At 37.2% G+C, this 25,538-nt stretch overlaps 2 protein-coding genes across 2 annotated transcripts; both read right to left on the bottom strand.

Moving 5' to 3' along the window:
* Positions 1–61: 61 nt before the first annotated feature.
* Positions 62–16,195, bottom strand: LOC140889113 (uncharacterized). The gene is made up of 2 exons (XM_073296823.1): positions 15,826–16,195; positions 62–147 (listed from the first exon to the last, which is right to left on the bottom strand). Exons 1-2 carry the CDS (start codon positions 16,193–16,195, stop codon positions 62–64), a joined length of 456 nt encoding a protein of 151 aa, XP_073152924.1.
* A 144-nt stretch (positions 16,196–16,339) lies between these two features.
* Positions 16,340–17,743, bottom strand: LOC140889112 (uncharacterized). Its single transcript, XM_073296822.1, has 3 exons — positions 17,620–17,743; positions 17,034–17,384; positions 16,340–16,734 (listed from the first exon to the last, which is right to left on the bottom strand). The coding sequence occupies exons 1-3, from the start codon at positions 17,741–17,743 to the stop codon at positions 16,340–16,342; spliced, it is 870 nt and encodes a 289-aa protein (XP_073152923.1).
* Positions 17,744–25,538: the final 7,795 nt, after the last annotated feature.

Below are 25,538 nucleotides of genomic sequence, written 5' to 3'. Positions count from 1 at the left end.
TTTCCTTTCTCAAAATAAAAGTAAACGGTGCTCAATAAAACTGTTCATAACATTGTCGCACTCATGCATCCCCCGCGGGTCCGACCCCTTGCTCCTCTTCATGCCCTGACCCATATTCATCAATAAAGCCATCGAAATCATCATTACCTGCACCATTCAAGTATAGTAAGTTTAAAAACTCAGCAAGAATATGAAAGAGTGGGTGCCCGGTTAGCCAACTTGTGGCTAAGGGCTTTTATGACTCTATGTAAAACAATCTTTTGTTTAATATAATTTACACTTTTATAATGGCATTGACTTTATCTTTCTTCATAATGTTATATTATGATATACTATTGTTGTTTTGATAAAGACCTTGAATATACTATAGTGTATGTAAGATGTGGTAGCACATGGGGATGGCTATCATGAAACACATCTTATAGTCACTGTATATTCTAAATTGTTCCTAGTCAATTGAGCCATCCGCAAATAAGGATAAGGATCAATCAAGATTGAGACTAGCATTTGCGATGCAGAGTACCACGTTTCATTGGTATGGAACATAGAGATGTTCAAAGCATGCAAATGGATATTCATATGACGAATGATCGAACTACCCTATTCGGACTTTCCAAGTGGTTATCACTTATCGAGTGGGAAAAGTCCGCGGTTTTGGTTGTACACCATTAGTCCTTATTACTTGAAACATCATTGAGACTCTATATGCTAGTACTGTACTTTGACTCGTTTACCGACTCTATTGGGGTCATCAGGTGTCGGGATTGGGTACAGTTACGACACATATAGGAGTCGATGCTTTGTTGTCAAGGATTCACCACATACTTGCGATTGTGGATATCCTATGCGATCTGAGGAGATATTAGTGTGACGAATCTCTGGCCAGAGTACATGATGTGTTTTAGGTTAATGGGTTTTCCTAGTAACACATACGATGTCACTATTTGATCTCCAAGATGTAATGCATAGTTATCGAATCTCGAACGACTCTCGATATACCAATGGTTGTTGATTCGATCGGGATATATGGATGAAGGGACTGTACTGTACGCTAACCAAAATCTACTGGTTCTTGCAGGCACTATCAGTAATACCTAGGGAATCATGCGGCGATGTTGCTAGGCGCTCTTACCATGATTCGATGGGTAAGTCGGAAATTTTTGTTCCGAGTCACAAGGAGTTGTGAACCCACGGCTAGTTGTATTCCTGAACCATTAAAGGTTACACAAGTAATGGATTACTAAAATCCCGTAGAGATAGTTAAATTTAAAGAGTTAAATTTAATGAAAGAGAAGTTGGACTTCTTAACTAAAGGGAGTGGGATTTCCTAAAATGACATAGGGATGGGCATTTTTGGAAATCACTGAATTCGGATTCATAAAAATTATCTTGACTTTAAAAAATGAAGAAATAATTTCTGTGCACATTGGTAAAATCAGTTTATCAATCGGAGTCACGATGAATTTTATATTAATTTCTAGAACAACGGGCTTGACTTGTTGAGCTTAAGTTATGGATTATGGGCCCTAAGGAGTTAGAGTTCTAATGCAATTATAACTTAATCTAATCTAGAAATTATCTATAAATATATGTACTGTGTTCAAAAATTACACAAGATTTTCAGTCTAGCAATTTTTGAAAATCAGTCTATATTAGTCAAGAGGTTTTTCGAAAATTCCTCTGTCCCTTTTGAGAAAATTCGGACTGTGATTTTTGTGAAAAATTACAATTCAAATTAACAGATCAAATCTGTTTATTCTCTACGTAAAACTTCTGATTAATTTCTAGTGCAGTCAATCAGAGGGTTTCTGTTTTTCGTTCGTGGACCTAATTCCGGTGATTGATCGTGACGCCACCGGTTCCCGGGATTTACAAGAAAAGTAGATTAAGTTCTGTTGGTGTCCATAATCTCGCTTTGAGATTTTAAGGTAAAATATTTAATTGTGATTATTTTTTTTACTTACACATATTTAATCGTAAAAGTTTTGATACCCTTGATATGGAATCGTTCCATATAATAAAATAAAATTTTTAAACTTCCGCTGCACCGGGTATCAATTCTTGATTGATCTGAACACGTTTTCCAACAGTGGTATCAGATACAGGTTGCTCAGATCAAACGATTAAATTAATCGATTGTACAAAATTTTTAAGCCTCGGTTTTTGAAACAAAACGAAAATTTTAAAATTGAATTTTAATGGGCAAATCGGGCAGCGAGCGTCGCTGCCCTGCCCGGGATTGTCTCGGGCAGCCCGGAAAAATTATTTTTAATTTTTAATTAAAATTCTAATTTTTTTTTGAAATTTTAGTTTTTGATCCGATCGAAAATTGTTTTTGATTGGTTCACGAGGCATCGGATCGAATTGTTCGAGTCCGAAAATTTTAAAAATTGATTTTTGGATAAATTTGAATTTTTGGAAAATTTATAAATTTTATCCGTTAAATTAAATTTTATAAAATTAATTATTTTGGTACAATTGATGATAAGATATGATCTTATGGATGGATAAGATAAAATATGATTTTATCTTTTAAATTATGATGCCTTTGCATGTTTATCCAATTATTTAATTATTGAATTAATTATTGGATAAAGGATGATCGATTGCCATGACCAATGTTTTAGGTGTATGTTAGATAATTTACATTTGTCTTATTGTTGTTGGATTTTATTAATGGGCTTGGTTTATAGCCCAATATGATTGTCATATGTAATAAAAGTGGGCCTGGTTTATGGCCCGTTCCCACCCCTAAAAATGTATCCCATATTTGTCATCGAAATTTATTGTAAATTTATTAGACTTAGTGGGAGACAAAGATTTGAAGAAATGGTGGGCCCAGCAGACAATGAAGACCGAAGAAATGTAAATTGGAAGCTCAATGTAATAGGATTGCATTGCATACTTGCATATCACCTAGGATTGGACTTAGACTCGTGATTGGCAACCACGGGTCGATTAGTTAATGAGATCGATCATCCTTAAATAATATATGATATTATTGATGTATGCATGTTTAGACTAAATTGTATGAATCCCGCAAGCATACATAAATTGCATGATGAGACAAATTTTCAAAATAAAATCCCTCATTTTAAATATGATTTAAAATTGATATCAAGATAAACAAAGGGAATTTAAATATTGTTTAAATATTCCTACCTTCCATCAACGATCAATGTATGAGATGCTACCCGCGGATACGGTCCGGCTCATATTATTGGGGGGGCCCGTTCGTCGGAAAGCTGTACATTGGATCGGCACATGTTGTAAGTTGGGTGGAACTCCCATGGGATTGGCTCATATTATTGGGGATCCACATGGCGACCGTCCATCACAACTTAATATTGATGGGTCATCTTGACATGTCACAATAAACGGCGTCATATTATTGGGCCCTTATTGGACATGAGGTGAAAACATGGGGGTTGCTTTGGAAGCAAATGGGCTCTACCTTTTGAAAATTATGGTTGGCTGATATTATTCGGGACTATGATTTGTCAATTGGACTCCATGTTCCCACTAAGGAAAGGGTTTCCCGTTTTCACTAGAGGGTAGTGAAATCGTTAAAATAGTGGGAGTGTAATTCATAAAATTAAAATTCGCCATATTTTATGTCTTAGTAAATTAATTAAACAAATCACTGATTATTGTCTGTTTCCTTTTCAGTATTTCATTACGATGAATTCGCGAAATCTACTATACTCAATTCTCGAACAAAACAAATTGACTGGCGCAAACTATACGGAATGGTTCCGTAAATTAAAAATTGTTCTAAACTCGGAGAAAATTTTCTACGTGTTAGAAAAGAATCCTCCAAAGGAAGCACCGGCTAATATAAGTCCGAAAGAATTGGCAAAACTTGATCAATGGTGGGACCATGATATCAAGGCTAAATGCTATATGCAAGCTTCAATGTCTGATGAACTCCAGAGGTGATTTGAGGATTCCGTGAATGCTGCTGACATACACGTGCACCTCAAGGAACTTTTTGGAGCTCAGTCAAGGTCGAACAGGTATGCCACCGTCAAAGAGCTCATGACATGCCGCATGCGAGATGGGACTTTGGTCCGTGAGCATGGGGTACACATGATTGGGCTCATTGAAAAGTTGATAACACTCGATTTGACATTGGAGCATGAGCTAAACGCGGACTTATTACTTCTTTCACTTCCTTCGTCGTTTGACGGATTTGTGCTGAACTTCAATATGAACAAGATAGAGGCCACCCTTGAAGAGATGGTCAATATGCTTGTGTCTTATGAGGCCACATTAAAGAAGGATAAACTGGTACTCTTGGTTGGCTCCTCTTCTTACTCCAAGAAGGGGCCAAGTGGAAAGGGTAAGAAACGTTCTGCCCCGCCCAAGAAGATTGTACCAAATAAGAAGGAAAGGCCAAGGTTTCAAATGTGAATAAAGATGATAACATTTGCCACTACTGCAAGAAACTCGGTCATTGGAAACGTAACTGCAAGGAATACCTCGAACAGTTGCGAACTGCAAAGGGTATGTTTTACATTGAAATAAATGTTTCGCTTAATAATTCTTCTTGGGTATTGGATACCGGATGTGGATCTCACATTTGCAATGATTTGTAGGTGATGACAAGAAGTCGTAAGCTAAGGATGGGTGAGACCCAGCTAAGGCTCGGGAATGGTTCTAGAGTCGAAGCCAAAGCTATAGGAGACATTTATTTAGTTTTGCAGAACAATTTTAAGTTATTTTTGAGAGATATTTTATATGTTCCGGATTTGGTCAAAAACATTATATCTATTTCTATGCTTGAAAGATATGGTTTTTCTTGCAATTTTGTGAATGGAATTTGCAATATTTACAAGAATGAATGTTTGATTGGAAATGGACAACTTGAAAACGATCTATATAGCTTAAAATTAAAAGACGTTCCAATTAATTATGTTGATAAACCGGTAACAACAATTAAAAGGAAAAACGATAGTCAAAACCCGGCAAACCTTTGGCATGCTAGGCTAGGTCATATTTCCTCAAGGAGGATGAACAAGCTAGTGGGAGAGGGCATGTTTGATATGTCTGATATTAACTCTCTACCTACTTGTGAGTCCTGCCTAAAGGGAAAAATGACTAAATCTCCTTTCAAAGGGAAACCTGAGCATAGTCAAAATCTGTTGGATTTGATCCATACAGATGTTTGCGGTCCATTTAGGATTGGTACTAAATGTGGCAACATCTACTTCATTACCTTTACTGATGATCATTCTAGGTATGGGTATTTATATTTAATGAAATATAAGTCTGAAGCATTTGAAAGGTTCAAAGAATTCAAGGCTGAAGTAGAAAACAAACTACGTAAAAGTATTAAGGCACTTCGATCGGATCGAGGTGGAGAATACTTAAGTACCGAGTTTTTGGACTATCTAAAAGAGAATGAGATTCTCTCTCAGTGGACTCCTCCTATGACACCTCAGCTGAATGGTGTTTCGGAGCGTCGCAATCGAACTTTGTTGGACATGGTTTGATCCATGATGAGCTTCACTGAGCTCCCACCTTCGTTTTGGGGCTACACGCTTGAAACGGCGGTATTGTTGTTAAACAACGTCCACACTAAAGCAGTAAATAAAACACCATACGAGTTATGGAATGGCAAAGCTCCTAAGTATTCGTACTTGAGGATTTGGGGATGTCCTGCTTACGTGAAGTAGACAGTAGGAGATAAGTTGGATAGTCGATCCACCTTATGTTATTTTGTAGGGTATCCGAAGAATTCAATCGGATATTATTTCTATCATCCTACTGAAACAAAAGTGTTTTTTTCAAGGAATGCCACCTTCTTGGAGAAGGAGTTCTTATTGGATAAGAAAGGCAAGATGATGGAACTCGAAGAAATTCGAGAAGAACCCGAGATACAAAATAGCGATCCTACACCTCAAGAATCATCACAAGACACGCCTATTACTAGGAGATCCGAGAGGACTTCTAGGCCTCCTATTAGATATGGTCTTCTTCTTGAAGGGGATCAAAGTGAACCCGACATTGGATGTGATCCAAGAAACTTCAAGGAAGCAATTTCTGATGCTGATTCAAATTTATGACTTAAAGCTATGCAATCGAAAATAGACTCGATGCATTCTAACCAAGTTTGGTCTTTAGTAGATCCTCCCGATGGAATTGTTCCAATTGGGTGCAAATGGATCTATAAGAGAAAGCTTGGGCTTGATGGAAAGATATTGACCTACAAGGCACGATTGGTGGCAAAAGGTTATACTCAAAGACAAGGAGTTGACTATGATGAAACCTTTTCACCAGTCACAATGTTCAAGTCCATAAGAATCCTTATTGCCATAGCAGCATGGTATGACTATGAGATATGACAAATGGATGTAAAGACTGCATTTCTTAATGGAAACATTAAGAAGAGATCTATATGATGCAGCCTGAGGGATACACATCCATGGGAAGCGAGCATAAGGTATGCAAGCTTCAGAGATCAATCTATGGTCTCAAACAAGCATCAAGAAGTTGGAACCAGAAATTTGATGAAACGATAAAGGATTTTGGTTTTATCAAGAACCCGAAGGAACCATGCGTGTACAAGAAAGTAGTTAAGAATGCGGTAACATTCTTAGTACTTTATGTTGATGACATCCTACTCATGGGAAATGATGTAGGGATGTTGCAGTCAACAAAGATATGGTTATCAGGTAGATTCTCGATGAAGGATTTAGGTGAGGCATCCTATATTCTAGGAATTCAGATCTATAGAGATAGATCTAAAAGAATGATAGGACTCACTCAATCAACCTACATCGACACCATATTGAAAAGGTTTTCAATGGATGGGTCCAAGAGAGGACATCTACCTATGTGTCATGGAGTTTCTTTATCCAAGTCTATGTGTCCCAAGACTGACAAAGAGATAGAGAAGATGACACACGTGCCATATGCGTCAGCCATAGGTAGTATCATGTATGGGATGATATCTACCAGACCGGATGTGGCCTATGCTCTGAGCGTCACGAGCAGATACCAAGCCAATCCCGGTCAAATGCATTGGAAAGCCGTGAAGGATATTCCTAAGTACTTGCGAAGGACTAAGAATTTATTCATGGTTTATGGAGGGAGAGAATTGAAGTTGGAAGGCTATACCGACTCTAGCTTCCAATGTGATGTGGATGACTCGAAATCAACCTTTGGATTTGTATTTGTGCTCAATGGCGGTGCTGTCTCTTGGAAGAGTTCCAAGCAGGACACCACAGCGGATTCCACCACTGAGGCAGAATACATTGCAGCATCAGCTGCTGCTAAAGAGGCGGTTTGGATAAGGAAATTCATCCAAGAGTTGGGTGTAATTCCTGAAGCTGTTGGTTCAGTCCCGGTGTACTGTGACAACACGGGTGCCGTTGCTCAGGCAAAGGAACCAAGGTCTCATCAGAAGTCCAAACACATACTAAGGAAATACTACATCATCCGGGAGATCGTGGAAAGAGGAGACATCAGTATCGAGAGAGTGGCCTCTACAGACAATATCGCTGATCCGCTTACTAAGACCTTGCCAGGACCATTGTTTGACAAACATCGCGAAGCAATGGGATTACGTAGTATGACTAGTTGGCTTTAGGGCAAGTGGGAGATTGAAAGAGTGGGTGCCCGGTTAGCCAACTTGTGGCTAAGGGCTTTTATGACTCTATGTAAAACAATCTTTTGTTTAATATAATTTATACTTTTATAATGGCATTGACTTTATCTTTCTTCATAATGTTATATTATGATATACTATTGTTGTTTTGATAAAGACCTTGAATATACTATAGTGTATGTAAGATGTGGTAGCACATGAGAATGGCTATCATGAAACACATCTTATAGTCACTGTATATTCTAAACTGTTCCTAATCAATTGAGCCGTCCGCAAATAAGGATAAGGATCGCTCGAGATTGAGACTAGCATTTGCGATGCAAAGTACCACGTTTCATTGGTTGGAACATAGAGATGTTCAAAGCATGCAAATGGATATTCATATGATGAATGATCGAACTACCCTATTCGGACTTTCCAAGTGGTTATCACTTATCGAGTGGGAAAAGTCCGCGGTTTTGGTTGTACACCATTAGTCCTTATTACTTGAAACATCATTGAGACTCTATATGCTAGTACTGTACTTTGACTCGTTTACCGACTCTATTGGGGTCATCAGGTGTCGGGATTGGGTACAGTTACGACACATATAGGAGTCGATGCTTTGTTGTCAAGGATTCACCACATACTTGCGAGTGTGGATATCCTATGCGATCTGAGGAGATATTAGTGTGATGAATCTCTGGCCAGAGTACATGATGTGTTTTAGGTTAATGGGTTTTCCTAGTAACACATACGATATCACTATTTGATCTCCAAGATGTAATGCATAGTTATCGAATCTCGAACGACTCTCTATATACCAATGGTTGTTGATTCGATCGGGATATATGGATGAAGGGACTGTACTGTACGCTAACCAAAATCTACTGGTTCTTGCAGGCACTATCAGTAATACCTAGGGAATCATGGGGCGATGTTGCTAGGCGCTCTTACCATGATTAGATGGGTAAGTCGGAAATTATTGTTCCGAGTCACAAGGAGTTGTGAGCCCACGGCTAGCTGTATTCCTGAACCATTGAGGGTTACACAAGTAATGGATTACTAAAACCCCGTAGAGATAGTTAAATTTAAAGAGTTAAATTTAATGAAAGAGAAGTTGGACTTCTTAACTAAAGGGAGTGAGATTTCCTAAAATGACATAGGGATGGGCATTTTTGGAAATCACTGAATTCGGATTTATAAAAATTATCTTGACTTTAAAAGATGCAGAAATGATATCTGTGCACATTGGTAAAATCAGTTTATCAATCGGAGTCATGATGAATTTTATATTAATTTCTAGAACAACGGGCTTGGCTTGTTGGGCTTAAGTTATGGATTGTGGGCCCTAAGGAGTTAGAGTCCTAATGCAATTATAACTTAATCTAATCTAGAAATTATCTATAAATATATGTACTGTGTTCAAAAATTACACAAGTTTTTCAGTCTAGCAATTTTCGAAAATCAGTCTATATTATTCAAGAGGTTTTTCGAAAATTCCTCTGTCCCTTTTGAGAAAATTCGGACTGTGATTTTTGTGAAAAATTACAATTCGAATTAACAGATCAAATCTGCTTATTCTCTACGTAAAACTTCTGATTGATTTCTAGTGCAGTCAATCAGAGGGTTTCTGTTTTTTGTTCGTGGACCTAATTCCGGTGATTGATCGTGACGCCATCGGTTCCCGGGATTTACAAGAAGAGCAGATTAAGTTTTGTTGGTGTCCATAATCTCGCTTCGAGATTTTAAGGTAAAATATTTAATTGTGATTATTTGTTTTACTTACACATATTTAATCGTAAAAGTTTTGATACCCTTGATATGGAATCGTTCCATATAATAAAATAAAATTTTTAAACTTCCGCTGCACCGGGTATCAATTCTTGATTGATCTGAACACGTTTTCCAACAGAATATGCATAGTGAAAATCGCGTGAAGACTTGCAACAAAAAGAAATAGTGCTGCATCATGAACATAACATAAAAAACTTGACATTTAGGGTGATGAGATATGCGTATTTGTGACAACCATTGCAATGGGATTACGTAGTATGACTAGTTGGCTTTAGGGCAAGTGGGAGATTGAAAGAGTGGGTGCCCGGTTAGCCAACTTGTGGCTAAGGGCTTTTATGACTCTATGTAAAACAATCTTTTGTTTAATATAATTTACACTTTTATAATGGCATTGACTTTATCTTTCTTCATAATGTTATATTATGATATACTATTGTTGTTTTGATAAAGACCTTGAATATACTATAGTGTATGTAAGATGTGGTAGCACATGAGGATGGCTATCATGAAACACATCTTATAGTCACTGTATATTCTAAACTGTTCCTAGTCAATTGAGCCGTCCGCAAATAAGGATAAGGATCGCTCGAGATTGAGACTAGCATTTGCGATTCAGAGTACCACGTTTCATTGGTTGGAACATAGAGATGTTCAAAGCATGCAAATGGATATTCATATGATGAATGATCGAACTACCCTATTCGGACTTTCCAAGTGGTTATCACTTATCGAGTGGGAAAAGACCGCGGTTTTGGTTGTACATCATTAGTCCTTATTACTTGAAACATCATTGAGACTCTATATGCTAGTACTATACTTTGACTCGTTTACCGACTCTATTGGGGTCATCAGGTGTCGGGATTGGGTACAGTTACGACACATATAGGAGTCGATGCTTTGTTGTCAAGGATTCACCACATACTTGCGAGTGTGGATATCCTATGCGATATGAGGAGATATTAGTGTGATGAATCTCTGGCCAGAGTACATGATGTGTTTTAGGTTAATGGGTTTTCCTAGTAACACATACGATATCACTATTTGATCTCCAAGATGTAATGCATAGTTATCGAATCTCGAACGACTCTCGATATACCAATGGTTGTTGATTCGATCGGGATATATGGATGAAGGGACTGTACTGTACGCTAACCAAAATCTACTGGTTCTTGCAGGCACTATCAGTAATACCTAGGGAATCATGGGGCGATGTTGCTAGGCGCTCTTACCATGATTCGATGGGTAAGTCGGAAATTGTTGTTCCGAGTCACAAGGAGTTGTGAGCCCACGGCTAGCTGTATTCCTGAACCATTGAGGGTTACACAAGTAATGGATTACTAAAACCCCGTAGAGATAGTTAAATTTAAAGATTTAAATTTAATGAAAGAGAAGTTGGACTTCTTAACTAAAGGGAGTGAGATTTCCTAAAATGACATAGGGATGGACATTTTTGGAAATCACTGAATTCGGATTCATAAAAATTATCTTGACTTTAAAAGATGCAAAAATGATTTCTGTGCACATTGGTAAAATCAGTTTATCAATCGGAGTCACGATGAATTTTATATTAATTTCTAGAACAACGGGCTTGGCTTGTTGGGCTTAAGTTATGGATTGTGGGCCCTAAGGAGTTAGAGTCCTAAGGCAATTATAACTTAATCTAATCTAGAAATTATCTATAAATATATGTACTGTGTTCGAAAATTACACAAGTTTTTTAGTCTAGCAATTTTCGAAAATCAGTCTATATTATTCAAGAGGTTTTTCGAAAATTCCTCTGTCCCTTTTGAGAAAATTCGGACTGTGATTTTTGTGAAAAATTACAATTCGAATTAACAGATCAAATCTGTTTATTCTCTACGTAAAACTTCTGATTGATTTTTAGTGCAGTCAATCAGAGGGTTTCTGTTTTTTGTTCGTGGACCTAATTCCGGTGATTGATCGTGACGCCATCGGTTCCCGGGATTTACAAAAAGAGCAGATTAAGTTCTGTTGGTGTCCATAATCTCTTGCTTCGAGATTTTAAGGTAAAATATTTAATTGTGATTATTTGTTTTACTTACACATATTTAATCGTAAAAGTTTTGATACCCTTGATATGGAATCGTTCCATATAATAAAATAAAATTTTTAAACTTCCGCTGCACCGGGTATCAATTCTTGATTGATCTGAACACGTTTTCCAACAGAATATGCATAGTGAAAATCGCGTGAAGACTTGCAACAAAAAGAAATAGTGCTGCATCATGAACATAACATAAAAAACTTGACATTTAGGGTGATGAGATATGTGTATTTGTGACAACCATTGCAATGGGATTACGTAGTATGACTAGTTGGCTTTAGGGCAAGTGGGAGATTGAAAGAGTGGGTGCCCGGTTAGCCAACTTGTGGCTAAGGGCTTTTATGACTCTATGTAAAACAATCTTTTGTTTAATATAATTTACACTTATATAATGACATTGACTTTATCTTTCTTCATAATGTTATATTATGATATACTATTGTTGTTTTGATAAAGACCTTGAATATATTATAGTGTATGTAAGATGTGGTAGCACATGGGGATGGTTATCATGAAACACATCTTATAGTCACTGTATATTCTAAACTGTTCCTAGTCAATTGAGCCGTCCGCAAATAAGGATAAGGATCGCTTGAGATTGAGACTAGAATTTGCGATGCAGAGTACCACGTTTCATTGGTTGGAACATAGAGATGTTCAAAGCATGCAAATGGATATTCATATGATGAATGATCGAACTACCCTACTTTTCAAGTGGTTATCACTTATCGAGTGGGAAAAGTCCGCGGTTTTGGTTGTACACCATTAGTCCTTATTACTTGAAACATCATTGAGACTCTATATGCTAGTATTGTACTTTGACTCGTTTACCGACTCTATTGGCGTCATCAGGTGTCGGGATTGGGTACAGTTACGACACATATAGGAGTCGATGCTTTGTTGTCAAGGATTCACCACATACTTGCGAGTGTGGATATCCTATGCGATCTGAGGAGATATTAGTGTGATGAATCTCTGGCCAGAGTACATGATGTGTTTTAGGTTAATGGGTTTTCCTAGTAACACATACGATATCACTATTTGATCTCCAAGATGTAATGCATAGTTATCGAATCTCGAACGACTCTCGATATACCAATGGTTGTTGATTCAATCGGGATATATGGATGAAGGGACTGTACTGTACGCTAACCAAAATCTACTGGTTCTTGCAGGCACTATCAGTAATACCTTGGGAATCATGGGGCGATGTTGCTAGGCGCTCTTACCATGATTCGATGGGTAAGTCGGAAATTGTTGTTCCGAGTCACAAGGAGTTGTGAGCCCACGGCTAGCTGTATTCCTGAACCATTGAGGGTTACACAAGTAATGGATTCTTAAAACCCCGTAGAGATAGTTAAATTTAAAGAGTTAAATTTAATGAAAGAGAAGTTGGACTTCTTAAATAAACGGAGTGAGATTTCCTAAAATGACATAGGGATGGGCATTTTTGGAAATCACTGAATTCGGATTCATAAAAATTATCTTGACTTTAAAAGATGCAGAAATGATATCTGTGCACATTGGTAAAATCAGTTTATCAATCGGAGTCACGATGAATTTTATATTAATTTCTAGAACAACGGGCTTGGCTTGTTGGGCTTAAGTTATGGATTGTGGGCCCTAAGGAGTTAGAGTCCTAATGCAATTATAACTTAATCTAATCTAGAAATTATCTATAAATATATGTACTGTGTTCAAAAATTACACAAGTTTTTCAGTCTAGCAATTTTCGAAAATCAGTCTATATTATTCAAGAGGTTTTTCGAAAATTCCTCTGTCCCTTTTGAGAAAATTTGGACTGTGATTTTTGTGAAAAATTACAATTCGAATTAACAGATCAAATCTGTTTATTCTCTACGTAAAACTTCTGATTGATTTCTAGTGCAGTCAATCAGAGGGTTTCTGTTTTTTGTTTGTGGACCTAATTCCGGTGATTGATCGTGACGCCATTGGTTCCCGGGATTTACAAGAAGAGCAGATTAAGTTCTGTTGGTGTCCATAATCTCGCTTCGAGATTTTAAGGTAAAATATTTAATTGTGATTATTTGTTTTACTTACACATATTTAATCGTAAAAGTTTTGATACCCTTGATATGGAATCGTTCCATATAATAAAATAAAATTTTTAAACTTCCGCTGCACCGGGTATCAATTCTTGATTGATCTGAACACGTTTTCCAACAGAATATGCATAGTGAAAATCGCGTGAAGACTTGCAACAAAAAGAAATAGTGCTGCATCATGAACATAACATAAAAAACTTGACATTTAGGGTGATGAGATATGTGTATTTGTGACAACCATTGTAACGTCCCAATTTCTTAATCGGAGCGTTACTCAACATGCATACTTAAATTTGGTAAAAATAAAAATTTTGCGGAAGCATAATCTTCTTTAATAAAAAGAGCGTATAATAAGTGCACAAAATAAAATAGCATTTAAAAATCTTTGCCAAACATGGCCATCAACATAAGATTCAAAATTTGTTTAAAACATCTTCCATTCTAAAGCATTCGCACTCATGCATTGCTCGTTGCACCGACCCCTGCCTCTTCTTCATGTCCGCCCACATAATCATCAATAAAAGCATCCACATCCTCGTTACCTGCACCATTCAAATATAATGAGTCGAAAGACTCAGCAAGAAAATGCATAAAAAAGATTTAACTTTAAAAGAGAAAACATTAACTTAAGCTTTCATGCAATAAACATAACTTTGATGTAGCCATAACATAAAATATTTGGGGTGATGAAGTATGAGTATTGTGGCAACCGTCATAATGAGCCATTCATAGTTTCCTGTTGATAAACAAACATATGACATTAAGCCTGTAAACTTTCATTCTTTGGATTGCCGCTTCGGAGCTCATTCCGAAGTGCATATCCCGTATATCCATCCCGTGAGCCATGTTTGGATAGCCGCTCTAGAGCTCATCCCGAAGTGAATACCCCATATAATCACCACAAGACGCACAAATCATCAAAATATTTTCCATGTATCATATCATTCATCTTATCATGTCATTTCCATAAATCTCGTAACATGCTCATAAAGTTTCTCGTGATGCTACATGCTTAAAATTCTTCAAATCATTTCATGAGAAATTAGCTTTCATGAGAAAATCACATAATCATGCAATACATAACTTGACCGATCCACGTGAGGCATTCCGTCCGTCTCAGACCTTGAAAACTTTAAAAATTCTTCATGAACATTCTTAAAAATAATTAACATACATTAAAATACTGAAAATATGATTTTTATGACTTAAAAACTCATAAAATGCGGTAGGAAAGTCGAGCCTGCGGCGCGGCTGCGCTGTCTCTACACCGCGGGCGTGCCGCCCGCTCGCGTTCTAGCGGAATCGCGGTGCGGGCGCGCTGCCTCAGCAGCGAGTGCGCGCCGCCTTTGCGCAAAGTTGCACAGCTCAGGCGCGGGAACGCCGTCGCGACATCTTTTTTCGAAAACTGATCTTTTCTGCACTATTTCAAAACCCACAATGCTTTGGAACGTTTTTCCATCAAAATACCATTCAACAACATCAAAACTTCAAGAATAACTTGTACCAATACATCAACCATTTCAAAGATTTTGAATCAAAAACCCTCATAACTACTTTTACCCAAAAATTTGATTTATTTCCTTCAAATCATTCAAAACTCCATAAACATGAACCGAACTCATCAGGAATGCTTCACGTATCGCAATCAAGCAACATACTCGTAAAATTTTCCAAAAAGAACATGCATAGATCACCAATCAAACACGTAGGTTTTTACCTTGAAATTACATATATTCTTGAATGGGTTTAAAAAAAATAGTAAAAACTTGCCTGAATCGTCTGATTGAGATTAACCTGGACGTCGGAACGATCTAGCCTTGAGAAGTCAAAGAACCCTAGCCTTGATGCAGCATTTGAGTGAGAGAGATTTGAGAGAAAAAGAGAGCGTTCAAAATGAGAGTTCAGAATAAAATTCCGAACGCTTATTTCTTTTGTGACTAATGGGCTCCAACACGGCCCATTAGTTACATTTAAAATCCTTTAAAATTTTACTCTCCCATTTAATAAAAATACACTGCATCTCTTTAAACTTAATTTAAAATAAACAAATTTTCTTAACTCAAGCCAAGGCTAGGCTCGTCCTACGACCCAAAATTAATACCAACCTGAAAACTTTAAAATCATACCTATCACATAACATTTCAGGCATTTAATTAAATAACATAATTCACATAACAATTAATTTATCTAAATAACATGCATTAAATCATATAATTCAATTAATTAATCGTGATTAAGCTAGTGGACTTTTGGACCTTACAACTCTACCCTCCTTAAAAGAATTTCGTCCTCGAAATTCGACTTACCAAACAGTCCAGGATAGCATTCTCGCATATCCTGTTCGGTTTCCCAAGTAGATTCCTTAACCAACTGGTTGCGCCATAAGACTTTCACCATTGGAATCTCTCTGTTTCTCAACCTACGAACTTGTCTGTCCAAGATTTGAACAGGCATCTCATCGTAGGATAAGCCTGGCGTCCAATCCACTGGCTCATGGCGGATAACATGAGAAGGATTTGCCACATACTTCCTTAGCATGGAGATATGGAAGACATTGTGAACACCCTCCAAGTTTGGTGGTAGTGCTACCCGGTAAGCTCGAGCCCCAACTTTTTCTAGGATCTCGAAAGGTCCTATATATCTTGGACTCAATTTACCTCTCTTTCCAAACCTCATAACACCTTTACATGGTGACACCTTTAAAAATACATGGTCACCTACTACAAACTCCAAATCTCTACGTCGCTGGTCGACGTAACTTTTCTATCGACTTTGAGTTGTCAACATTCTGTCTCTGATCTTGGCTATTACATCCACCGTTTAAGTCACTATATCCGGTCCCAAAACAGCTCTCTCTCCAACTTCATCCCCGTGTAGGGGAGTTCTACAACTTCTCCCATACAATGCCTCATAAGGAGTCATGCCAATAGTTGCTTGATAACTATTGTTGTAAGTAAACTCCACTAAAGGCAATTTAGATTCCCAATTACCCCCAAAGTTGATCATACAAGCTTTCAACATGTCTTCGAGTATTTGGATCACTCGTTCTGACTGACCATCTGTCTGAGAGTGAAAATCTGTACTGAAAGCTATCTTCGTTCCCAATCCTCTATGTAAACTTTCCCAAAAGTTCGAAGTGAACTTAGGATCTCTGTCAGATACTTCGCTGGTACTCCATGAAATCTGACAATTTCTCGAATGTACAGCTCTGCATACTGATTCATCGAGAAGTTATTCCTGACTTGAATAAAATGAGCTGACTTAGTTAAACTGTCAACTATCACCCAAATCGAGTTCATCCTTCGCGGTGAAACTGACAATCCTACCACGAAATCCATAGTGACATCTTCCCACTTCCAGGTGGGTATTGGCAATGGTTTCAGGAGTCCTACTGGCCTCTGATGCTCAATTTTCACCTGCTGACAAGTCAAGCATTCACTCACAAATCTTACGATATCCTTCTTCATACCTGGCCACTAGTATAGGGATTGCAGATCCTTATACATTTTTGTACTTCCTGGATGAATGGAATACGGAACAGTATGAGCTTCAGTAATCACTTCAACTCTCAGTGAGTCTACTGCTGGCACCCACATTCTACCTCGGTGATGAACAATTCCATCTTTGAAAGTGTACAATGTACCACCCTTAGCTTCATCTCTGTTCCTCCACAACGTCAACTGTTCATCAGAATCTTGGCCTGCTCGAATTCTCTCAAGCAAACTAGTTACTACTGTTAAGGCTGCTAGAGTGCACACCTCCATTTGTTCGAATACCTCCAAACTCATCCGTTCAAAATCAATAATCAACTCCTGCTGGACTGTCATTTGGTTCAATGTCGCAAACTTGCGACTCAATGCATCTGCTACAACATTAGCCTTACCAGGATGATAGCTAATGTCACAGTCGTAGTCCTTCACCAATTCCAGCCATCGTCTCTGCCTCATGTTCAACTCCTTCTGGGTGAAGAAGTATTTTAGGCTTTTTTAATCAGTGAAAATCTGACACCTTTCGCCGTACAAGTAGTGTCTCCATAGCTTCAAAGCAAAAACAACTGCCTCCAACTCAAGATCATGAGTCGGGTAGTTCCTCTCATGGACCTTCCTTCAGCTGTCGAGATGCATATGCTATTACTTTATCATCCTGCATCAAAACAGCTCCTAATCCACTCTTTGAAGAATCGGTATAAACCACAAAATGACCCGTGCCCTCGTTATCATCCATATAATTCAATCAATTAATCGTGATTAAGCTAGTGGACTTTTTGGACCTTACAACCATCATAAGAGCACATCATAGTTTCTTGTGATCACAATTGTTGTACAACAAGCATATGACATCGGCCCTTAAACTTTCATTCTTCGAAAAGACCCCTCCGGAGCTCATCTTGGAGTACCAGTCCTGTAATTTCCATCTTGTGAGCCATAGTTTGTAAAGGCCCCTCCGGAGCTCATCCCGGAGTACCAGTCCCGTATTGCCACCACAAAAGCACATAAAACATCAAAATCTTTATCATGAATCATCATAACAATCATCATCGTACTTCTTATCATAAAATTCATGGTCACAAACTTCATCCTTTCATGTTCATAATCTTTCGTAAAAACGTCATGCATGCTAAAACCGCTATGGAATGCATTCATGCATAAAATACTTCATAACATTTCATGAATGTCATGGAAAAATAGCTTTCATGAAGGTACACATCATATACATGCATTACATAGCATAATCAATCCACATGAGTCGTTTCATCTATCCTGGACATCAAAACTTGAAATTTTTTGAATAAGCACTCTTAAAAATACTTAAAACACCTTAAAATATCATAAACATAAATTTAGGACTCAAATGTGCGGCTGATTGCACGCACAGGAAACTGCGTGCGCAAGGCGTGACTCTCGCGTCTTGCTCTCTTTTCGGTCCTTTTCGAAGCTATTCACTCTCTCATTGAAAATTATGATAAAAAACATGAAAAATTTCAAAATCTCAAAAAAGAATTCATCCGAAAACAACCATCTTCAAAATATTTTCATCAAAACTTTCAATCAAAACTCCCACATGAAAATTTTGATTTTTCAAACATCTATATCATTGAATCTCGACAAACTTACACCGAACACATCAGGAACGCATCACGCTTCAAGATTATACATCATACTCATGAACCTTTCTAAAATCACGCAACAAAGAAAATCATAAATCTACCTAGGGTTCATATCAAACACAATTATACTCTTGAATAGTGGTTTCAATTGTTAAAAACTTTCCTGTATCTCTGGTGTTTGGATTTAACCTGAAATTGAGAACGATCTACGCTTGAACGGAGAAAAATCCCGCCCTAGCTCTTGATGCAGTTTGAACATGAAGATAGAATAAAGAAAGGAGGTGTCTCGCAGGAAAAGAATGAAAAGATAAATCTGAAAAGTTTTGACGCCAGAATACTTTGTAACTAATGGGCTTAAAAGTCGGCCCATTAGTCTCAAACACTACTTTTAAAAATTTTCCTCATCTCGATATTAAAATTAAATACCAACATTAAAATTTCATAACATAAAATATTTTCTCTCAAAATACTGCACCCACTCTAATTTTAAACATAAAACATTTTCTTAACTCGTTCGAGGGTTAGACTCGTTTCTTTGGTCCAGTCTAAATTCCAAACCTGAAAACTTTAAAATGACATGTAACACATAAAATTTTCAGGCATAACATGACATCAAAATTAAACATCATTAATAACATGCATAAAATCATATAAATCACTCAAAATTATCGTGATCGAGCTAGCTAGTGGACTTTTGGACCTTACAACTCTACCCTCCTTAGAAGAATTTCGTCCTCGAAATCCAAATTACCAAAAAGCTTAGGATAGCGAAAACGCATATCCTGCTCAGTCTCCCATGTAGCTTCCTCAACCAACTATTTATGCCATAGGACTTTCACCATCTTGATCTCCCTATTCCGCAACCTTCGAACTTGACTGTCCAAGATTTGAATAGGTATATACTCATAGGACAAATATGGTGTCCACTGCATTGGTTCGTGGTGAATTACATGAGAAGGATTTGCAACGTACATCCTCAACATGGAGATATGGAAGCCATTGTGAACCTCTTCTAGGTTTGGAGGCAAAGCTACTCGATAAGCTCGATCCCCAACCATCTCCAAGATCTCAAAAGTTCTTATGTATCTTGGACTCAGTTTTTCCCCTCTTGCCAAATCTCATAACACCCTTCCAAGGTGACACCTTCAAGAATATGTGATCACCTACCTCAAAATCCAATTCTATACACAGCTTGTCGGCGTAGCTTTTCTGATGACTCTGAGCTGTCAACATCATATCTCTAATCTTTGCTATCAAACTCACTATTTGAGTCACTAACTCCGATCCCAACACAGCTCTTTCTCCGACTTCATCCCAATGTCGAGGAGTCCTACACTTCCTTCCATACAATGCTTCATAAGGAGCCATACCAATAGTCTTTTGATAACTATTGTTGTATGTGAACTCCAATAAAGACAAATTTGACTCCCAATTACCCCCAAAGTCTATAATGCAAGCTTTGAGCATATCCTCGAGTATTTGAATCACTCTCTATGATTGCCCATCTTTCTGAGGGTGGAATGCTGTACTGAAAGCTAATTTTTTTCCCAAACCACGGTGTAAGCTTCCCAAACCACGGTGTTCACAAGAGACAAACCAAAGAGGACTATTAAAGTTCCTCAAAGACTTGGTTATGAATATCTACTAGCACATGCCTTTGTGACAGGTAGTGAGCTTGATGAGGTGGAGCCATTGGAGTTTGAACAAGTAATGAACAACAAGGAAGTTCAAAATGGCTCCAAGCAATGAAAGAAGAAATGTCTTCCTTGGAGAAAAAAAAACATGGTGTCTAGTTGATAAACCTAAAAATCAAAAGCTAGTTGGCTGCAAATGGAGTTTTAAGAAAAAGGAAGGAATTCCAGGTTTTGAAGGAGTTAGATACAAAGCAAGGCTGGTAGCTAAGGGCTTCACACAAAGAGAAGGAATAGATTTTAATGAGATTTTCTCACCAGTGGTAAAACAAACGTCCATTCGATTGATACGTTGAATGGTTGCTCAAAAGGATATGGAGCTTGATCAAATGGATATTAAGACCAACTTTCTTGCATGGTGGTCTAGAGGAGGCTATCTACATGAAAAAACCTAATGGTTTTGAACAAGGAAACTCAGATCAGGTGTGCTTGTTAAAGAAGTCCATTTATGGCTTGAAGTAGGCCCCTCGACAGTGGTATTTGAGGTATGATAGCTTCATGGAGAAAGTTGGGTATGAGAGGTCTAAGCATGACACTTGTGTGTATTTAAAGAAGGAAATCTCTGGTTGTCCAATATACCTATTGCTTTATGTAGATGATATGCTTATAGAAATCAAGGATAAAATAGAGATGAATGAACTCAATTTAAAGTTAAAAGAAGAATTTGAAATGAAAGATATGGGAAGTGCTAGTAAGATTCTGGGAATTAACATCATTCGAGATAGAAATAACATAAGATTATTTCTATCTCAAGAGGGTTATGTTGTAAAGTTTCTTCACAATTTTTCTATGGCTACTTCAAAATCAGTAAGCACTCCCATAGGAAAGCATTTTAAACTCTCTACTACTTAGTCACCCAAGGATGCTAATGAGGTGGAGTATATGCAAAAGGTACCATATTGATAGGTGTCGTTTTTACGTGTTTTATTGCATTGTTTTGCATGTGTTTTGCATGATTTCGTGTTTTTAAGGTCATTCATGCTTAGTTATTGAATATTTCTTTCATTATGATCACTACTCATAATTTTTGATTTGTTGTAGGCAAAAGATGGAGAAAATGAAGAGTTTAAGCATCGAGAATCACAAAGCATTAATGGTCCAAAAATTATTTTTTGACTCTAGAGTGATCCAAATCTAATATCACCATCCAGATTGTAGTTTATGATGTTTTAAAGCTGCTCTCAAAATTTCAGCTCGATCCGACAGTTAGATTGTGAGATATGATTTTTTGAAAATTGTCGCGCACTGCAGAAGAGAATATGCGAGAAAAACACTTTTGGGACATAATTTTAGTCGCCTAGGCGGGATTTTTTTCCGCCTAGGCGTGACACGGAAGTGGAAAAAATCTGAAAATTTGAAAATTACAAATTGGCGAATTGTCGGGCTTTATTTGACGGTTTTTCAAGCACATATAAAAAGAAGAGAAAAGAACACAACTGGGGACTTTAGATGGCAGATAGAATTGAAGAGAGGAGGCGGCCATCAATCAAAGGAACAAAGGGCATGAGCGAGGGAGAGGACAAGAAGAACTCAAAAACCGCAACTACTAGTTGTCTCTTTTCTCTTTTCTTTTTGTTGGGATTTAAGGGATCTTACCCCTAAAACTATGTTTGATTCCTTCTTGAATATTGGATTTAGTTTTTATGAATTCTTGATTATTTGGAGATTGATCAACTTCGAATTGATTTTATGTGTTATAATTGATACCGAAAGGATATTTTATAACATGATAGAGTAATATAATTCATGGATCTATAACTTGCATAGAAATATGAGGTTGGATACATGCTGATAGTCATAGTCCATTAGTTTGAAAGCTAGAGGATTCCACCATTCATTAATGCAATTGCAGTTGCTAAATAACGCAATAACACTTGGTTATTGCATTTTGTTAATTAGATTAATATAGTTCAACAGAGTACATTGATAGATTAAGGAATTCCGTTAGAAGCATAGCTTGAGAATTGAAATTCAATCATTAGATAAGATTAAGGGGTAGGTGAATTGAGATCCTAACAATCATTTATTTATTTTTTGAAATTTATTTCGTTATTTATCTTTTGTTTCAGTCTTTTATTTAAGTTTATTAATTTATTCTCATCTCATCTTTTTTAACTAAAGAATAATACTTGAGGTAATTTTAACATAAATCAATCTCTGTGGGACGATACTCGTACTTTGTACACTATATTATTACTTGACTCGTGCACTTGCGATATATTTAAGCTTAATTGTTATATATATTTAGTTTGATTTTCAGTGGTAGTATTTGCTCGATCAATTTTTTGGCGCCGTTTTCGGGGATTTAAATCGACAATATTTACTTTTGTTATTTTCTTTAGTTAATTTTCTATTTTTTATAGTAATAATTTAGTCCTGCTTGATCTATTTTTTTAATTTTATTTTTGCAGGAATTCATCTGGTGTAATACTTTGAGATGTTCTATCGACAAGTATTCATGAGTTTTACTCAGCAACATGGAGAGCCATTCTATGCAGAATGAGAGAGATTCAATAATTTATCGAACACCTACCGATATCATGAGTTTAATAAATATTCTCTCCTTAAATTTTTTCTTAATGGTTTGGACGCAGTGACAAGAAGATGGGTAATTAATGGAGCTTTGAAAACTGGTTGTCCACTATTTTGCCGAGATGATGACAGTGCGATACACATATTATATGATATGCCAAAATTTGACTATCTTCGGTATTGGGATCTTTCACCACAGATTTGGATACTGACAAGATACTCATTACCCAGATTTTACAGACCAACCATTCGAGTTTCAAAAGGAGGAGGTAAGTTGTTCTAAATTGATCTTACATTCATTAGAGGATATGGTGGACAAGTATGTGGCATTGACTGAGACAGCGATAGAAAATCAAATCAATTCTAGATGTCACCTTGTCGAGCAGATAGAGAATATTAAGAGATTGTACCATGACCACCGAGAACATAAAGTGAAGAAAGATACTCAAACAATGATCCCCCAAATTTGGTTCGATGATGATGACTCAGAGAACTACGATTTGGAGTGCAAATCAATTCATGCTTAAGATATAGAGTTGTTCGAGTCTTCTATTCCCATTGAACCTCGGGTGGAAGAAGTTTTGAAGGAGACAATATATGAAGATACACTGCCAACACCAATTTCACAAGAATTTGTTCTCCAAGAACTTACAGAGATGTTCTCTTCCCATGTTTATTAGCTGCTATGGAGTGTTGTTGAGGTGACAAGCTTAAACTGTATACATCTGGACAATCTTGAGAGCACATGGAACAAAGACCCAATGGTGGTTCATATGCACTTACTTTGAGCATCAACCGGGTCGAAGCCGAAGACTGAAAATCAGGCGCTACTTGGGAGGCAACCCAAGATTTTTACTTCACTTTATTTTTCTTATTTTATTTAATTTTAATCTAGTTTTTGTTTTTAATTGAGTTGATCATGTTTAATCCCTATATTTTTTGATTTTCAAGGTGAATATGCGGTACTATTGATGGCCTAAGAAATGTGGTGCAACAGCAGAAGGTGGATGAGGATGAGAACGACGATGACCAGTAGTCAGGGGAGTTTCTGTTTCATTTTCCGTTTGTCTTATTTTCCTTGTTCCGTGTTTTGCTTTGTTTTGTGTTGCAATTAGGAGTTGTCTTGGTCGTTAGCATTGAGGACATTGCTAGTTTTTAGTTTGGGGAGGTTGTCTTTTATGTGTTGCATATCGTTTTTCGTCTCATGCATGTTGTTTATGGATGAAACCATAAAATCCAATGATGATTAGGGAGAATTTTTTTGAAATAATAGCCTTTGAAAGAATGGAAACCTTTAGATTGAATGTGAATATTCCATTACACCATAGCTTAACCGGTGAAGTGTACTGAGAGACAACATTTCAGTGGCTAGATCATTGCATGGAACTATGGGTTTTGCGAACTTAGAATGTGACTTTGTAATTTCATTTGTCTCATTCTACTGATACACTTTTGATCTTGGATGAATTTTTTTTTTCTTTTTGAGTGATCCATAGCGCACCGTTGAAAAAAAAAATTAAAAGAAAAATGCTCTATCCGGGCTATAGACGAGGGGATTAAAATCCTAATCCTATATTTAGTTATAGCTAAGTTTGCGGACCAAATGAGGTATGAAAAAAAAGGAAAACAGCTCCATCCGGGCTGGACACGGGGATTGAAATCCTAATCCAACCAAGTCCTAGATAAGTTTGCAGACCAAATGGGGTTGAATAAACCGGGTTTAAAATCCGGTGGTGCGTAATTTCTATCTATGGATCATTCATATTTTTTGTTCTTAAAAACAATTCCAAGGGAGTTTTAAAGGTAGATATGACTAGGGAGAACGGGTACATGAGAAGTAAATTTACCCCGATGTGTCAATTAGATCTTTTAGCTCAAGTACACAAAGTCTTTCCGAAGTGCATGACATTGGAGCCGCTACACACACACTCACGTTCACGTGAAAACTGAAAGGACATCATGATTTAACTCAAAGGCAGTGAAGTTATCTGAGGCTTGAAGTGTATGAGATCATACATATGTTAGTATGTTGCATTAGTTTGAAAATTTATGTCTTCGTGTTAGTTAAACCTATTTTTCTCGAGGGCGAACAAAATGCTAGTTTGGGGAGGTTGACATGAGTTGTTTTTACGTGTTTTATTTTATTATTTTGCATTTGTTTTGCATGATTTTGTTTTGTTAAGGTCATTCGTATTTAGGTTTTGAATATTTGTTGCATTTGGATGACTCCTCATGATTTTTGGTTGGTTGTAGGCAAAATATGGAGAAAGGAAGAGTTTGAGCACAGAGAAGTGGCACAAGTAGGAATCACAAAACATTAATGGTACAAAATTTATTGTTGACTTTAGATTGATACAAATCCAATATCCAACGTTCTGATGGTAGCTTAGGATGTTTTAAAGCTTCTGTCAAAATTTCAGCTCGATCTGACAGCTAGAACTCCGGATATGATTTTTTGAAGAAAACTGTGCGCTGAGAAAAAAATCAAGCGCCTAGGCGCTAGTTTTGGGCACCTAGGCGCGACCTGCACGATAAAAAAACTTTTGGGATAGAAAATATGGCGCCTAGGCGGGATTTTCTTGCGCCTAGGCACGACGCGGACGGGAGAAAAAATCTGAATTTTTGAAAATTAAAAGTTGCGAGTTTCCGGGCTTTATTTGATGGGCTATCAAGACATATAAATAGGAGA

This window comes from Henckelia pumila, chromosome 3, assembly GCF_033568475.1.
Source record: "Henckelia pumila isolate YLH828 chromosome 3, ASM3356847v2, whole genome shotgun sequence".
Lineage (NCBI taxonomy): Eukaryota > Viridiplantae > Streptophyta > Magnoliopsida > Lamiales > Gesneriaceae > Henckelia > Henckelia pumila.
Note: the sequence above shows the minus strand (reverse complement) of the source record. Positions and strands in the feature narration are given on the sequence as shown.

Excerpts from the sequence above, each read along its gene's own strand:
- LOC140889113 (XM_073296823.1), bottom strand. The coding sequence starts at position 16,195 with ATGAGGTTTGGAAAGAGAGGTAAATTGAGTCCAAGATATATAGGACCT. Across the intron at positions 148-15,825 it reads ATGCTATCCTGGACTGTTTG|GTAATGATGATTTCGATGGC; the intron begins GTAAGTCGAATT and ends TGAATGGTGCAG.
- LOC140889112 (XM_073296822.1), bottom strand. The coding sequence starts at position 17,743 with ATGGATGATAACGAGGGCACGGGTCATTTTGTGGTTTATACCGATTCT. Across the intron at positions 17,385-17,619 it reads ATCTCGACAGCTGAAGGAAG|CAGATGCATTGAGTCGCAAG; the intron begins GTCCATGAGAGG and ends CTAATGTTGTAG. Across the intron at positions 16,735-17,033 it reads GTATTCCATTCATCCAGGAA|TATGCAGAGCTGTACATTCG; the intron begins GTACAAAAATGT and ends TCGATGAATCAG.